Raw genomic sequence first — 16,193 nt, forward strand, 5'->3', positions numbered from 1 at the left:
GATTATGAAGATTATAATTTCTGACAGTAGTGTTAAATTTAGACATCCCACCTGGCCCAAAATTTTAAAAAATACGCTGTATTTTCTCCTAGGCACATGTATTTTTTTTAAGCCAGGTTTTGCTATTCCTTGTGAATGTGAAGGATAAAATGTTGACTATCACATAATTACTATATAACTATAAAAAATAGCTAGTCATATTGGATATGATGATACTCTGTAGTGTTTCATCTTCTTTGTTGTATTTTTGTTACAAAAGCAATATTATAGAAAATTTCAGATAAACTAAAGAGAAAATTTAAAAGCCAACACTAACCCCCACCAAACAGGACCACTGTCAACATTTTTGTGCATTTCTTTTGAGTCTTTTTCTTGTACACATTAGTATATATATTTTTAATGGCATCATGGTGTGCTTTTGGTTTTATAACCATATTTCTTTTTAAAACATTTTTTAAAAACTCTTATTTAAATTCAGTTTGCCAAAATAGAGTATAACACCCAGTGCTCATCACATCATGTGCTCTCCTTAATGCCCATTACCCAGTTACCCCATCCGCCCACCATGTCCCCTTCTGCAACCCTTGGTTTGTTTCCCAGAGTTAGGAGTCTCTCATGTATAACCATTTTTTCATAAGACTTCATCATGACCACCTTTCTATTCTCTACTAATTCTACTAGAGGCTATGCTATATTGCACTATAACAATTGCCAAAATGCATGTCAGTAATCCACCATGAATTTAGGTTGTCCGCTGTCATTTACTGTGGTAAGCAGTGCTACAGTGAACCTCAGTATAGCTAAGCATTCACACCCATTTGTGAGATTAGCGTCTTCCAAAATATTTAACTATAGAGCCTTACTTTCAAGAAATATCTTATAGTAGTAATGTAATAATATTTCACAAAATACACAATGGGAAGCACTGCATTGTTTTTGTATTGGTAGCAGTTAAGAGGGCTAATACCAGCCCTTCCCCACCCCAGTCCCTGAGTGTGTACCCTTGTGTTCAGTGAGGGCTGCTCTTCTGTAGCCCCTTATGCAGAGACAGTACCAAGTGACCAAGAATCCTATGCTACCTTGACTGAACTGTTTGTGGACCATGGGTGTTGCACTACTTCTAGAAAGTGCCGACTCTGCCTGTGAGCAGATCTCTGCCATAGGTACATGCAGAGCTCCTGGTCTCTTTTTTGTAATGCTTTATAAACAAGGACGTGTGTTACACATTCTGATTGATGAAGGAGGGAATAGTAGGGCTAATTCTCTCCAGAATTTAACCCAAGACCTATTATGTTCACTGAAATGAAAACGGGTTAAACTTTCATGATTTGGGGGCAAAAGCATTACCCAGGAGATCCTTCCATAAAGAACATTGCTGCTAGGAAATAGCCCCTGCACTTATTCAGTAAACACATTTGATGACACCCTTTGATGTTTTAAAACCTTGCAGCATAGGGGCACCTGAATGGCTCAGTTAGAAGAGCATGTGGCTCTTGATCTTGAGGTCGTGAGTTCAAGCCCCATGTTGGGTGTAGAGATTACTTAAATAAATAAACTTAAAAAAAAAAATAAAACCTTGCAACTTAGAGATTTGGTCCATGGACTCAGCAGCATCAGCAACACTTGGGTGTGCCTTAATCTCTGGCCCCTCTTTAAAGCTTCAATTAAAATCTTCATTTAACAATATTCCCAGGTGATTTGTGTGCATATTAAAATTTTAAAAGACATATTTTAAAATATTTTTATTTATTCATGAGAGACGTAGAGAGAGAGGCAGAGACACAGGCAGAGGGAGAAGCAGGCTCCGTGCAGGGCACCTGATGCAGGGCTCGATCCCGGGACTCCTGGGGTCATGACCTGAGCCCACGGCAGACGCTCAACCGCTGAGCCATCCAGGTGCCTCTAAAAGACATTTCTTTAAAAGATTACTGGAAGAGAGTGTCTTTCTTAACAATAATCCTTTTAGTTTAGAATAGTATTAGATTTATAGAAAAGTTACAGAGATGCTATCGAGGGTTCCATAATGCTGCCCTATCCAGTTTCCTCTGTCGTTAATGACTTATATTAGTCATATAATATATTTGTCATAAATAGTGAACTAATATTGATATGTCATTATTAACCAAAATCCATGTTTTATTCAGATTTTTTCAGTTTGTACCTTTTTTTCTGAGGATCCCATTCAGGAGACTGTGTGACAGTCATTGTTTAGATTCCTTTAGATTTGACAGTTTCTCAGGCTTTCTATTTTTGGAAGACCCTAGTTCTGAAGGGCACTCTTCAGAGATTTTGTAGAATGTTTCTCAATTTGAGTTTGTCTAGAGAGTGCCCTTAGGATGCACAGTTTGTGAATGTGATTTACATGGTGGTAGCCTTTAGTAGTTTCCAAGAACAGGGATTTTGGAATTAGGCCTCCTGAGTCTGATTCCCATCTTTAGTGCCTACCAGCCGAGTGACTCTGGGCAAGTTATCTAATGTCTCTGGGCCTCAATAAAAAGCCTCAATAATAGTATCTACTATTATTCATGAAGACAATTCATGAAAAAGCCACTTAGAGCATGGCACAGAATAAGTTCTTTATAAGTATGAGCTGCTATTGTTGTTGTAATTATAGTTGTTAAAATAAGAAATAGATTTATCTTTTGGGGAGCATATGGTCTAGTGTGAAGACAGACATGGAAACATAAAAATAACTTATTTAGTGTCATAAAATTAAAGTCCAGTGTTCTTGCTGCGTATTGTTTTGATTTTTCAGGCAGTTTGGGCAGTAAATTGAGTATCGATCAAGGTTTGCGCACTAGAAGGATATTAGGCAAGACATTTTTGGAATGCTGGAAATGCACAGAGAATTAGCTTAGAATAAAAGATTTGTGTATCAAGGATACATGGATGATACAGTTGGACGAAACTTAGCTGAGCGTGCTATTTACAAGCAGGTGAAAGTTGGGATGCTGGCAATGTTTAGGGGATTAGTTCATAGCAAAATGTTTAGAGGATATGAGGATGAAACAGTTGGGAGAAATCATGAGTGTTTTTGGCCCTTTGGGGAGCACATTGAAAAGTGTGATAACCTTCCTGTTCCATAGACTCTTGCTCACTTCCCCCAGATATCAAATAAATGTAAGTAACAGGCCGTGAAGAGGTTGCTAGATATTTGAAGGTGGAGTTGGAAGTGAAGACTAGGGATTAAATAAGGAAGAGAAATAAAGTAGTTGACCTCATGTCTAACCGAGTACCTATCTTGAGACAAAGGAAAGACTACAAACTTTGTGTTTTCTCCTGTGAGTTGGAGAGTAAGAATTCCTGCCCGACTCTGAGGCATTCACGGAACGAATTAGTACCTGCTTTAAGAGACCTGTGAAAAGTCTTCATGATCATTTGGGTAGATTTTGTTTATCAGTATGCTAATAAATAAAAGCCTTTTCTTCTCACACCCAATTTTTGAAAAGTTTTCAGTCTTACTCCAGTAGCTTTGTTTTCTGAATCAAACTAACTTTATTGGTCTATTTTCTTCTCGTAGTTTTTTTTACAAAATGATTAAAGATATACTCCATGTGTTCTTGATGCCACTCTTTCAGTCCTGTTTATTGAGCAACAAGTTTGTCCTGTCCTAAGGGCTGAGCTGTCTGGCATTCTACTAATGACACAGTTGCATGATGGTTGATTTCCCTAATGATGGCTAGGAGAACTTCCTGAAGCACAAGCCTTTATGTTTCTATAGATTTTGTAATACTACAATTATTTATTTTTAAAAGGGTACCACATGACCAGTAAATTTCTTTAGCTTTTCAAGGATTTATCAACCCCAGCACTATTGACATTTTGGGCTGGATTATTCTTTGTCCCGGGGGCTGTCCTGTGCATTCTAAGATGTTAGACGCCTCCTTGGGCTCTGCCCACTGAATGCCAGTAGTGCTCCTCCCCCAGTTGTGACAACCAAAGTGTGTACAGGTATTGCTGAATGTTTGCTGGGGGACAAATACACCCTTTTTTTGAGAATCACTGCACTAACTTATAATATACAGATGACTGCTAAGGAGATAGGATGTAGTAGATACATATACTGGCTTTGGGGTCAGGAAGACCTAAATTCGTATCCCAACTCTACCTCCGCTTAGCTGTTTTACTGTGGTCAGAGTACCATGTCCATGGTCAAAGATCTCTCTGGATCTTAGCGTCTCTTAGCTACAAAGTGGAGCAGTTAGAGTTCCTACTTGGTAGCTTCACATTTAAGATGAAAAAGGGAGATATAGGAGTTTATAAAAGGACCTAAACAGATGCTTGATGAAAAGAAGGTATTCAATAAATGTTAGGTATCTACCCCACAGCTTTCCCTTGATGCTAGGACATTTTATTCATGTGCTATTCATACATTCATTCAGTATTCATTTATTAAATATTTAAACTACAAAGCATGGACTCACTGAAATCAAGCAGACAATATTGATGTAAAGTGATAAGGAATAATACACATTAATATATGTGGCTGTATTTAGAAACAGTATAACATGAGGGCTCTGAGCATTGGCTGTGGCCTTTATAAACTATTTTTTTTAAATTTTTTTTTTATTTATTTATGAGGCTGTGGCCTTTATAGAAGTGGATGTAAGACTGATGAATATTATTTTGTGAGTTGGCAAAATTAGCTTGATTTCTTTATCACTAAAATGGAATTATTAATGATATCTGCCTCAGAGGGGTTGTTCTGGGTTATTAAATGAGACAACTGCCTGGTGCATAGTAACATTCAGTACATCCAGTACATTGAAGCTGCAGAGGCCCAAGCGAATGAGGAGGGCCAGTATAGTTTCAGAGGTCATTGAGGAGCTGGCCTTTAAAGATGTTGAGGAGTTATGTAAATAGAGAAGAGAATGGATATTCTGAGCAAGGGCACAGGTGAGAATGGAGAACTTGAGTATGTTTGGGACTCAAGTGGATGGGTTTTTGAAGCTGAGAGGCCATACAGGGAGGCATTCTGTATTGCTTAGGTAGAGAATATAAAGAAACTTATGGAACCGGAAAAGGATCTTAAAGTCGTTAAATCCAAGTTGTTCATTCTGCCAATAAGAAAGCAGAGGCCCAGAAAGACTAAGCAATTTCCTAGAAGACACTGAGTTTTTGGAAGAGATGGTTCTAGAACTCAGAATCACCACATTGCCTCTTAGCCTCTCTTTGTCCTCAAGACATATAGGTAAAAACTATTAAAACAGGATATGCAAATATTCTTTATTTTATAAATAAACTTGCCAAAAGCCATACTCTATATGTAATAGCTAGACTTGGCCTGAATACAGACAGCTAGCAGTTCAGCAAGTACATATTTACTGAATGTCTGCTGTGTATTCCAGACTCTCGACATAGTGATAAACAAGACAGACCAGGGACCCTGCTCTCACAGAGCTTCTGTTGGAGAAAATAGTTGCAAATAAATTAATTCTTAAATCAAGAAGAAAATAATGAAAAGTGCTTTTCAGAGAATTAAAATGCAATGACGTAGAAGGATTGGAAGGCACTTTGGATTTGGTAGGGGGACAAGAGCTTAGATCTGAATAACAATCTTGAAGTTCAGGCACAAAAACCTACCAGTTAGAGGCAGCGGATCATATGCAGGCCGTCAGGCTGAAATGAGCTTGGCTTGGCAATTTTCAAAGTAAGAAAAGAAGAAAAGAAAAAAAAAAAAGTAAGAAAAGAAGGCCAGTGAGGCTGGACTTTGGTAGAAGTGTGGAAGAAGAAGGGGCAAGAACGGTAGAGAAGTCAGCAGAGGTCAGATCATTTTGAGTTATATAAGCCAACATAGAGAAAGTTGTGTGCAGGAATGATCTGCTCTGCTCTATGTTTTAGGAAGATCACTCTAGCTACTGGTTGAGGAATGGGGTGCACAAGGGCAAGGAGACCAGTTATGAGGCTATTTGTACTGGTCCAGTTGAGAGATGATGATGACTTGGACTGAGGTAATAAAGATGGAGAGAGTTCGAGAGAGTTGAGATATATTTTGGATAAATAATGGACAGCTGTTGGGGATGGTTTGAATATGGGGGCTGGGGAAGATCAGAAGACTCAAGGAAACTCCTAGATTTCTGGCATAAGTAAGTAGGTAAATAATTGGGTGTGATTTAGAAAGATGGAGAAGGCCAGGGGAAGTGTAAGTTTGAGGGAAAAGTGAGGAAGAGTTCTTTATTGGCCATATCAAATTTAAGGTATTTATTATTTATTTAGCCAACAAATATTTATTGAGTATTAGCCTCTGCTTTGGGCTCCGGGAATATCATATTAACAAGATAGACAAAACTGCCTTTTTGGAGTTTGTAGTCTACTGGACAATTCAAAAAATGAAAACAAGATCAATAGTGTATAGATGATGGTAAGTGCCGAAGTAGGATTTACAGTAGTGTGGGTATATCTGGCAAGTTTTTGCTGACAAGGGACATGATAAGAGACTTGAGAAAGATAAGGGAGTGAGCCATATGGGTCTCTGCTTGAAGAGCCCACTGGATAGCCAACTGGAAGTATCACGTGGAGAGCTGGATATACACAGGAGTCTGGATTCCAGTTAGAAGTTGAAGATACAGGGTTGGAAGTCATGTGCATATGAAATGATATTTCAAATATAGGACCAGGTGATATTACTGAGGAAGAGTACAGAGGTGGAGAAGGGAAAAAACTCCTGCAGCAACCCAGTGTGGAGGGCTGAGGAGAGAAGACAGCAGGAGAAACCAAGAAGGAACAGTCATTGAAGTAGGAGGAAAAACAAGTATGCAGAGCGTCGGAGAAATCAAAAGAGCCATTTCAAGAAGAGAATAGTCCCCTCTGTTGGAAGTTGCTAAGAGGGCACATAAGATCTGGACAGATGAGCAGTAATTGGATTTGGTCATGTGGAGCTCACGGGCGACCTTGCCAGGAGTAGTAGTGTCAGCGGACAGATGGGGGCGGAAAGCCATGAGATTGGTTGAGGAGAGATTGGGGTAAGCACGAAGGGGAGAATTATAAGGGTGAAGTCCTTGAGAAGGCCAGAGGGGTGGGAGGCCCATCACAAGTGGAGAGAGCCTCGCATTTGAAACTTCATGAGGAGGAGGAGGAAGAGAAGGAAGACAGAGTTTGGATACAGGTGTGGACACGCTGGTAGATTTGATGATGAGGGAAGAAGGGAGCTGCCTTCTGATGGCTTCTCCTTTTCTCCAGGAGGGAAGTTCTTGAGCTACGGGGATCTGCCGAGGGGAGTTTGGAGGGCGGACTTGAAAAGGGAGGAGGCGATGGTGTGAAGTAGCTGCTGAAGGAGCTGTCTGACGGATTCAGCGTGCCAGTGCTTCTTCTCAGGGCATGACCCAGTGTGATTCTTCTCTCCCAGCCAGGAGGTTAGAGTCCTACCAGGAAGCTGTCTCTGAGGATGAAGATTCCGCAGACACGCCGAGCGGCCCCGTCAGCACTACGGCCAGACCGAGGGCCCCCAGCTGCAGGACGGTTCCTAACGGGCCCTTGGGGAGTAAGCCCTGGAGTCCTCTTGGCGGGAGCGGAGAAGGAGCCAGTGAAGTGCCCCGCTCCAGACAGGCCGCTTTCAGCAGCCCCATGGTAGGTGTGAACGCGTGACTTGGATTTTGCACACCCGTCACGAGTCCTGAGAGCGCGCTCGTCACCGTGACAGAGCCGAACACGGTTGTCTTTCCTACCTGAGGAGACTGCGTCATCGCAGCTCAGCCTCCTGGCCACACGTCGTATGGCACGCCAGCGGGCGACAGCACGACTTCCTAATTCGTGGGCCGACCCAGCGGCGAGAGGTAGCGCGGCATTCCTGGAAAAGCATGGCACTTCTGCTCAGGGCCCATCACGTCTGCGCCCGAAGAAGGCTGCCGGGGCCTGAGGAGCGGGGCTCCCTGGCCGCGTGGGCCCAGCTTGGCAGGGTTACCTCACAGATCGGGCAGGGGGTCTGAATCGCAAGGAATTCGAGTACCTTCCAGAGCCTTCTTACCTCCTGCGTCCTCCCCCCACCCCCCATGCCACAGCACCCGGGCCCCCTTCCCCTCTCCGGGCCCTCAGAGCATCCCATTTTGATATTTCCGTTTTAGGGCTCAGCTGGGGTTACTGGGTTCCCAGAGGGAAGTTTGGGAAACTGTTAGTCACACCCACTGCCAGACCCTTTTGCTGCAGGAAAACGTAGAGGGCCACGTGGAAGGTAGGAAAGAGGAAAGGTACTTCTGCGAAAGAATTAGAGGCCGCAGGTTTTGCTGCACTCAGAATCGCCTTTGTAAGAGCGTAGCAACCTTTATCGGGCTCCACGTTGCGTGAAGTCTCGTGTTGCACCACAGTGAGGCTTCCCAGCCCGGAGGCTAGTAACTGGTCGACCTCTAAAGGAGGTGGCACAGCAACAACAAATGCACTTTGGGGAATCCGTGTATGTGCGTGGACTTTATCTTCCGTATTGAAATGAGTGTGTCACAGACGTGAGCTGAGTGGATTCCAGTGGCCTCACTTGTCCAGGGAGGGCCTTGAGGGGGCTCTCCTGGCTCTTTTTTCAGAGTTGCCCATGAACATTGCAGCAACGAGGGTGATCATCCCAGTGCAACTCGTTTAGTTCATTTCTGTGGCACTGAAGACATCAAACCTGTCCTGTTGTATCGTTGCCATGTGTCGGACTATTCCAAACATGTAGCTTTAAGTTTTCTCCAGCTTCTGAAAAACAACAACAACAACAACAAAAAAAAAAAAAAAAAAAAAAGGAAAGAATGCACACAGCCTCCTCTGTGCACTCACTTTAAGGCCATGTCAGAGAAAGGGGTGCCGGCTGGCTTAGTAGAGCCCCACATTGGGTGTAGAGATTACTTGAAAATAAAATCTTTTTTTTTTAAATTTTTTTATTGGAGTTCAATTTGCCAACATGTAGCATAACACCCAGTGCTCATCCCGCCAAGTGCCCCCCTCAGTGCCCATCACCCAGTCACCCCAACCCCCCACCCACCTCCCTTTCCACCACCCCTTGTTTGTTTCCCAGAGTTAGGAGTCTCTCATGTTTTGTCACCATCACTGATATTTTCACTCATTTTCTCTCCTTTCCCTTTATTCCCTTTCATTAATTTTTATATTCCCCAAATGAATGAGACCATATAATGTTCGTCCTTCTCTGATTGACTTATTTCACTCAGCATAATATCCTCCAGGTCCCTCCATGTCAAAGCAAATGGTGGGCATGAAAATAAAATCTTTATGAAAAGGGCTACATCAGAAATAGATACTTATTATTTTCTTTTTCTTCTCTTCCTCCTCCTCCTCCTCCTCCTCCTCCTCCTTCTTCTTCTTCTTCACCTATTCCTCTACTCATCTTTTACATGTTCCACCCACATGAAGTTACCATGTGTTGACTCATGTTTACTCGGGCATTGGCAACCCACTGGGGCTGTGCCACACCCACCCTCTCAGTTTCCTGATTTTGACTCAAAATCTTCTTAGAAGAAATGCTATTCCTTAAAGTCTGTGCTTTTATCTGTACCATTTCCTCCATCTACGATTTATTCTCCCTACTGGGAACCTACCTCCATCTACGAAATCTGTTGAAATACTTATTTCCTATAAAACTACTTTACACATTCTTTCTCCTCTTTAAAAATTTATTATTATTTTTTATTTGAGGGAGAGAAAGCGAGAGAGAGCCTGTGCACAAGCGTTGGGAGAGGGAGGAGGGGAGAGGGGAGAGGAAGAGGAAAAGAATCTCAAGCAGAGTCTGCAGAGCCCGACGCTGGGCTTGATCTCAGAATCCTGAGATCATGACCTGAGCTGAAACCAAGAGTCCATTGCTTAACCAACTGAGCCACCTGGGCATCCCCTAAATATTTTTCCTTCTGGAGACTTCCCAGACTCTTCTCAGCTTCTGAGCTCTGTGTACGCATCTCCCCCCCCTGCCACCCCCGTCCTTGGTTCTCATCACACAGGCCTTTTTTCTGCCTCTGACGTACACCATTTACTCCTTGGGAGCAAGAACTTCCTTCTTGAGTCCTCAGCAATTAGCTCAGTGCCTCGTGTGTCCCTTCTCAAGAAGTAGTTTTGGAGGCTGTTACACGAAGCGGCTTACTGGGCTCAGTCTTCCCACTCAGTCCATTTCATTTTCATTTTTTGCCCTAGACTTCAAGGCTGTATGTCATTCTGATTGGATAGATACACCGGGGTGGTTGGTTTTTGTGCATTCAAAACCACACCATTATTTTTTTTTTAAGATTTTATTTATTTATTCATGAGAGACACAGAGAGAGAGAGAGAGAGAGAGAGAGAGGCAGAGACACAGGCAGAGGGAGAAGCAGGCTCCATGCAGGGAGCCTGATGTGGGACTTGATCCCAGGACCTTGGGGTCACACCCTGAGCTGAAAGCAGACTTAACCACCAAGCCATCCAGGCATCCCAAAACCATGCCATTATATATAGGGTAACGAGGTCTGTGTTCCTTGAAATAGGAGATCATCTCACTCTTGCTCTGGACAAGTTGATGTTACCCTTTTTGGAGACTAAAGATTATTTTGAGGAAGCTATAGATTCTTTGATCTGAAAAATTGGCATCTGTAAAGATTTTGGGTACAATTCCCAAAGCCTGTCTGCGGAGCCCAGGTTAGGAATACCAGCTTGAGAGCACCCTGAGACCTGTTATACCTGGAAATGGAAGATTGTAAGATAGCACCTTGCAAGTTGAGAGCCTGGGAGCAAGGATCCTCGGCAGGCTGCTGGAAAAATATGCCAACCTCTTGGGATTTGAGGCCCCCAAGGCTTGGCTTCATTTTACCTCTTTGAAATAGAAGCCTTTTCTTTGGGGGGGCACCCAGGTGGCTCAGGGGTTGAACGTCTGCCTTTGGCTCTAGTTGTGATCCCAGGGATCTGGGATCGAGTCCCACATCAGGCTTCCTGGCCTGCTTCTCCCTCTGCCTGTGTCTCTGCTTTTCTCTGTGGGTGCCATATGTATGAATAAATAAAATCTTAAAAAAAAGGCTTCTAAATAAAATAGATTTGTCATACAAGGATTTTTAAAAAATATTTATACTTAATATGTGAGACTGACTTATGTCACTGGTGTTTACCACAAAGGCGGAAGGTGGAAACCTTTCATTTGCCTTAGATTGATTTTGGAGTGCAGTAGACTCCTTATGTCCTGGAGCCAGTTATCAGTCAGTGCAGAGATTGATGCAATGAAACCACCATAAACTTAGAAGGTCTGAACGCAGTCCCAAATGTGTTCCACAGAACAGACATCTCTAAAAAATGTAATTTGAGAAGCCTGCGCGTACCAGCCTCTTCTTGAAGAATCCCAAAGTCATGAAACTCCCTGAGAAGAGCTGCAGTGAAGAAACCTGTTTAATTTAAACCTTTTTTGAGTTCCATTCTGAAATAAGTGTGGGTTATATGGTTGGTGTTTTTGTTGGTTTGTTTGGGGTTTTTGTTTTGTTTGGTTTGGGGCTTACTGCGTATTAGCATGCTGAGACCGATGTCTCTGGAAATATTTTCCAACCCATGGAATCTCACAAGCAGTAGATGACAGTGTGATCAGAGACCTTGATAGATATCTTGTAACTGGTTTCCCCAGCATCCCTTGGCCGACTAAACCCTGAGTGAGCAAGAAGTCTCTCCGACTTTACCCTTCTCTTCTATTCACTTTGGCAAGATGGTCGTAGAGGGAAGGATTATTCTCTGAGGAACTGAGGGCCCAGGCATCAGCTCAGTGTTAGTGTGTACGTGGGATTCATGAGGAAACGTGGCTGACTCATTAGTGAACAGCCATCAGTTATTAGTGCCTATGACCTCCACCGAACCGCAGTCAGATTCAAATTTAGCCAAGTCACAGTGGATATGGATGTATTTGAATAGAAATAATTTAAGGATGCTTCATGACAGGGATGCCTGAGTGGCTCGGTCGCTTAAATATCTGCCTTTGGCTCTGGTCATGATCTCAGGGTCCTGGGATCGAGTCCCTGCTCAGCTGGAGCCCGCTTCTCTCTTTGCCTCTGTCCTTCCCCACTCATGCTTGTGCTCTCACCCTCTCTCTCTCTCTCTCTCTTCCCGCTTCTCTCTCTCCCCCATCTCTCTCTCACCTTCCTTCCCCCCCAATAAAATAAAAAATATATATATGTATATATTTTTAAGAATACTTTATGACAGCAGATGTTTTGGACCTATCATGAGCCTGGTAACCTGCCTGAAAGTTCCTGTCGTGCTGGTATCACATCATTATCTCATTCACTTTATATAGCCACCTTCTGACGGAGGTGTTGTTTTTACTATTACTCAGAAGAGGAAAATGAAGCTTGGAGTGTTAAGCAAGCTGCCTGAAGCACCAGCTAGTGTGCAGTGGGCCTAGACCTGAACCCAAGCCCATGTGATTTTCAGCCTTTGTTCTTTTCTTCTTAGGCCTGTGCTAGTTCTCACCAAATGCCTAAGCGTAAAATATAAGCCATTGTAAAATATAAGACACTTTTGAGTCTAATATCATGCATCTCACATCTCCATAATTTACCCCTGTCTCTAAATCACCTCTCCTGGCTTTCCTGCAGTCAGTAAGCTTTGCCAACCAACCACATCCCTGACTCCTCTACAATTCAGGGGCGCTTGTGCGAAAACTTGATTTGTAGCAGATGGTCGGTCCCTCTTTTGACTTCTCTGCAGAATTTCTGAAGCAGTTGTCTACATGTTACTGGATTATAAACAGATTTCTACTACAACATTCTTTTGTTAAAACAGTAAGCGTGAGAAGCACTGTGTTAAACAAAATGGATATTTTTCAATAGTGTAACTGCTGAGAGCTGATTCGTACCAAGGATCTTTAAGAGGAGGGCACGGGGCTCAGTGGCCAAATCTGTTTGATGATCAGAAATCTCTTGGAGGAACCCTCACTAATGTCTTTAGTATATCACTAGGTAATGCTCTTTAAATATGTTCACCTGCTCATACTAATGTTTATTTGAGAGAGGTGGGTTTTGTTTGTATCTCCTTTGTTTTTATTAATAGCAGTGATTTGAATCATACGATATTTTGTTAAAATAACTGGTATGAATAATGTCCTGACTTTACAGAAGAGTTGCTACTCCTCGGTTGTTGGAGGAATCATCAGTTGCTGTCAGATGCTCTGGCAACTGTGTGTTTCAAAATAAGAAAACAGTCAACTAGATTTTGGTGGGAGGCGTTGTTCCTGTCTCTTGCTGAGTTTACGTTAATAGTCAAGGTACTCTCCATCCGTATTAGGCATTCTGAATTTTCCTTTTTTTTTTTAAAGATTTAATTTATTTGTTCATGAGAGAGAGAAAGGCAGAGACACAAGCAGAGGGAGAAGCAGGCCCCATGCAGGGAGCCCAACGTGGGACTCGATCCCGGGCCCCCCGGGACCACACCCTGGGCTGAAGGCAGCACTAAACCGCTGAGCCACCTGGGCTGCCCTGAATTTTCCTTTTTTTTTTTTTTGGTCTCTTATTTTCCTATTCTCATTTCCCATGGCACCATATATATTGAATCTTTCTTAGAAGATTAAAGTTTGGAGGGCACCTGGGTGGCTCAGTTGGTTAAGCGTCTGCCTTTGGCTCGGGTCATGATCCTGGGGTCCTGGGATCCAGCCCCACATCAGGCTCCCTGCTCAACTGGAAGTCTACTCCCTCTCCTTCTGCCAACCCCCCTGCTTGTGCACGTGCACATTCACTCACTTGTCCAATAAATAAAATCTTAAAGAAGAAGAAGAAAGTTAACTATCTCACAGTTCATAGATTCTCATGTATCATGTAAATTTAAAGCTCTTGTTTTTAGATACTGAACTGTAATAGCACTTCGGTCTTCTTGGGTTTTCAGGAAACAGATGTGGTACCAGACACCAGGCTTTTGGACAAGTTTAGTCAGATTACACCTCAGCTTTTTACCCCCCTGGAGGAGCCTGTCCCAAATCCACCACTGGAGATTTTGTACATCGTGGACTTCTTTATTGCATTGGCAATTTGCAACACAGTAGTGGTTTCTGCTCCTAACCAACCACGACAAAAGGTAAGGTCTCTAATGCAAAGGAGAGCTATTCTCCAGAAGAGAACTTTGGGGTCGAATGCACTTACACTGGCCTTGTTATGTAGATAATAGTTAATACTGCCATTAATGATAATAACAGTAGCAGCTAACGTGTGTCACTTAATCTATGCTCTGCACGGATGATATTCTAAGTGACTTACTGATAGTAACGTGTGTAATCCTCCCAGCAACCCCCATAAATTAGGTAATACTACTCCACTATTCCCCATTTTATAATTAAGGTTCAGTAATTTTCCTGGGGTCACAGGGCCAATTTGTGAGGCAAGTGAGACTTGAACCCATCACGGGTGGCTCAGTGCCCTTCTACTGTTTTGCCTCTAGGAGGATAGCTGATGAGAATGTGGCTCGGTTCATTTTGCATAGTTTCCTTATTAACTGAAGCTTCCTTGAGGCCTCTGAGACCTCCCACATCATCTGCACTGTACCAAGCAAAATAGAAAGTATTGGATTCATTATCATGTTTAATGATAATGTACCATTTCCATGTACCAGTTGGGTTAGTTCTAACTCAATTTAAAATCCAATACATTTATAATGGACCAAGACTCCACAGTTCCTACGAAAGCTAGATTTAAGAAGTCTATTTGTAGTTTAGAATTTGTGGAAAAATTCATTTCCAATTAAAAAGAAAAACTTGTTTTAAAGACCAGTGATTCACCACACGCTGTGGTATCTTCCTCATGTACGGCGTTCTCTTCTGCAAATATCCACTTAAAGCTCAATTTGCAGCACAACCCAATTAAATTTTAATTTTCCATCAGATCATTTTCTTTTGGCAACTTCAGAGGTGGTCAACTTTAATGTAAAAATAACTTGTTTCCAGTTAAGCTTTTATTTGATCAAAAAACAGTTTTTATAAGGCTTTCAACTAGGGAGTTGCTCTTTTTTGGAAAGTGGTTATGTAATTAGAGAATAAATCACTGCAAGTTCTTTTTTTCTCCTCGTGTAACAATTTTTCTCATACATCTGTTTCTAAAGTCGGGACCTCTTCATTTTTTGTTGTTGTTGTTGTTTGGAAAATATTGTTGTTTTATCCCCAAAGAATATAATATGCTGTGGTTTGAAAGGAAGTCTGTAAAGGTATCATAGCTTAATCTGCATGATATTTGAGGTGGTGATAAAGGGACAGTGGGTAAGGACCTAATCAGAATCCACAAGGAGTAGGAAACCTCATAGCGCCATCAACGTTAGCACGTATTTTTCATTATGGCCATTTTAATTTTTGTTAATGTTTTCTGGAGGCCGTTTTAAGTGCTAAGCAGGCTGCTAGCTATTTAAGGAGTAGTAATAACTCTTCTCTTACCTAGTTTTTTTCCTGGTTTGACTTCAACGTTGCTATAGACTGCTTGTGACTGGTTTATTGAGACCCTCTCTTCATTTCTAAGTTGCTGATAAGTGTGAAAATTGACCAACGTGTGTTTCCAATTGTCAGAAGATTAGTAATTTTTAGGAAAAAACTTAATATCTTGGGCACTTCCGAACGAGAAAGTTTTAGGATCTAATTAATTGGCCTTGGTAATTAATCCTAAATTCTACATTTAATCATTGTTAAAAGTTAAGAGCTAGAAAAAAAATCAGGCTACAAATTACAAAAAATTCTGTAATTGAAACTCACGTTTATGGTGAATTTCTGCTGATAAGCTGATAATTTCTGCTGGTAACTCTTCTGTGAGTGACTTTTACTGGCCTTTTTAAAACAACAGAAAAAGTCATAGTAACAACCTTTTATAGAACCTGGGAAGTAAAAGAGGAAAAAAAAAACCATTTTGCTAATTTTTTTACTTTCTTCCAGTGTTTTGTGTATTATTACTCGTTTGTTTCTTATATTGTTCACACAGTTTTTAAAATTTTTATTTGTTCACAGAATTTTTATATTTTTATAGCTTTTCCAATTTCACCCCCTAGGCTTTATAAAATATTTAAAAAATATTGTGTAACATTTCAAGAAGATATTTCCGTTTTGCTATTTTCAAATACTTAATTTGCTTATAATTTTTAAATTGCTATTGCTAGGGTGTACATAATAAAGATTACGGGTTGCCTATATTTTACATCATCCATTAGGAAACATTGCTATAGTATGCCCATTGCTAGCAATATTAGCATTTTAAGTCTTCTGCTATCATTTGTCAGATCTCTTTCTGAAGAGTTGTAGAAATTCATAGCAC

The 16,193-nt window shown here is 41.7% G+C and overlaps 1 protein-coding gene across 4 annotated transcripts in view; it reads left to right on the top strand.

The window, feature by feature from the left end:
• The window catches only part of ATP10D (ATPase phospholipid transporting 10D (putative)), a 100,063-nt gene that overhangs the window by 51,145 nt on the left and 32,725 nt on the right, over window positions 1-16,193 (top strand). For all 4 annotated transcript variants that reach the window (XR_005982953.1, XM_041723854.1, XM_041723853.1 and 1 more), the window contains 2 exons: window positions 7,346-7,566; window positions 13,798-13,986. Coding sequence is in view for 3 of the 4 variants with exons in the window: in XM_041723854.1 (XP_041579788.1) it covers window positions 7,346-7,566; window positions 13,798-13,986 (410 nt within the window). In the remaining variant the exon portion in view is untranslated. The remainder of the gene's footprint in view (window positions 1-7,345; window positions 7,567-13,797; window positions 13,987-16,193) is intronic.

This window comes from Vulpes lagopus, chromosome 12 (genome assembly GCF_018345385.1).
Source record: "Vulpes lagopus strain Blue_001 chromosome 12, ASM1834538v1, whole genome shotgun sequence".
Taxonomy (NCBI): Eukaryota; Metazoa; Chordata; class Mammalia; order Carnivora; family Canidae; genus Vulpes; species Vulpes lagopus.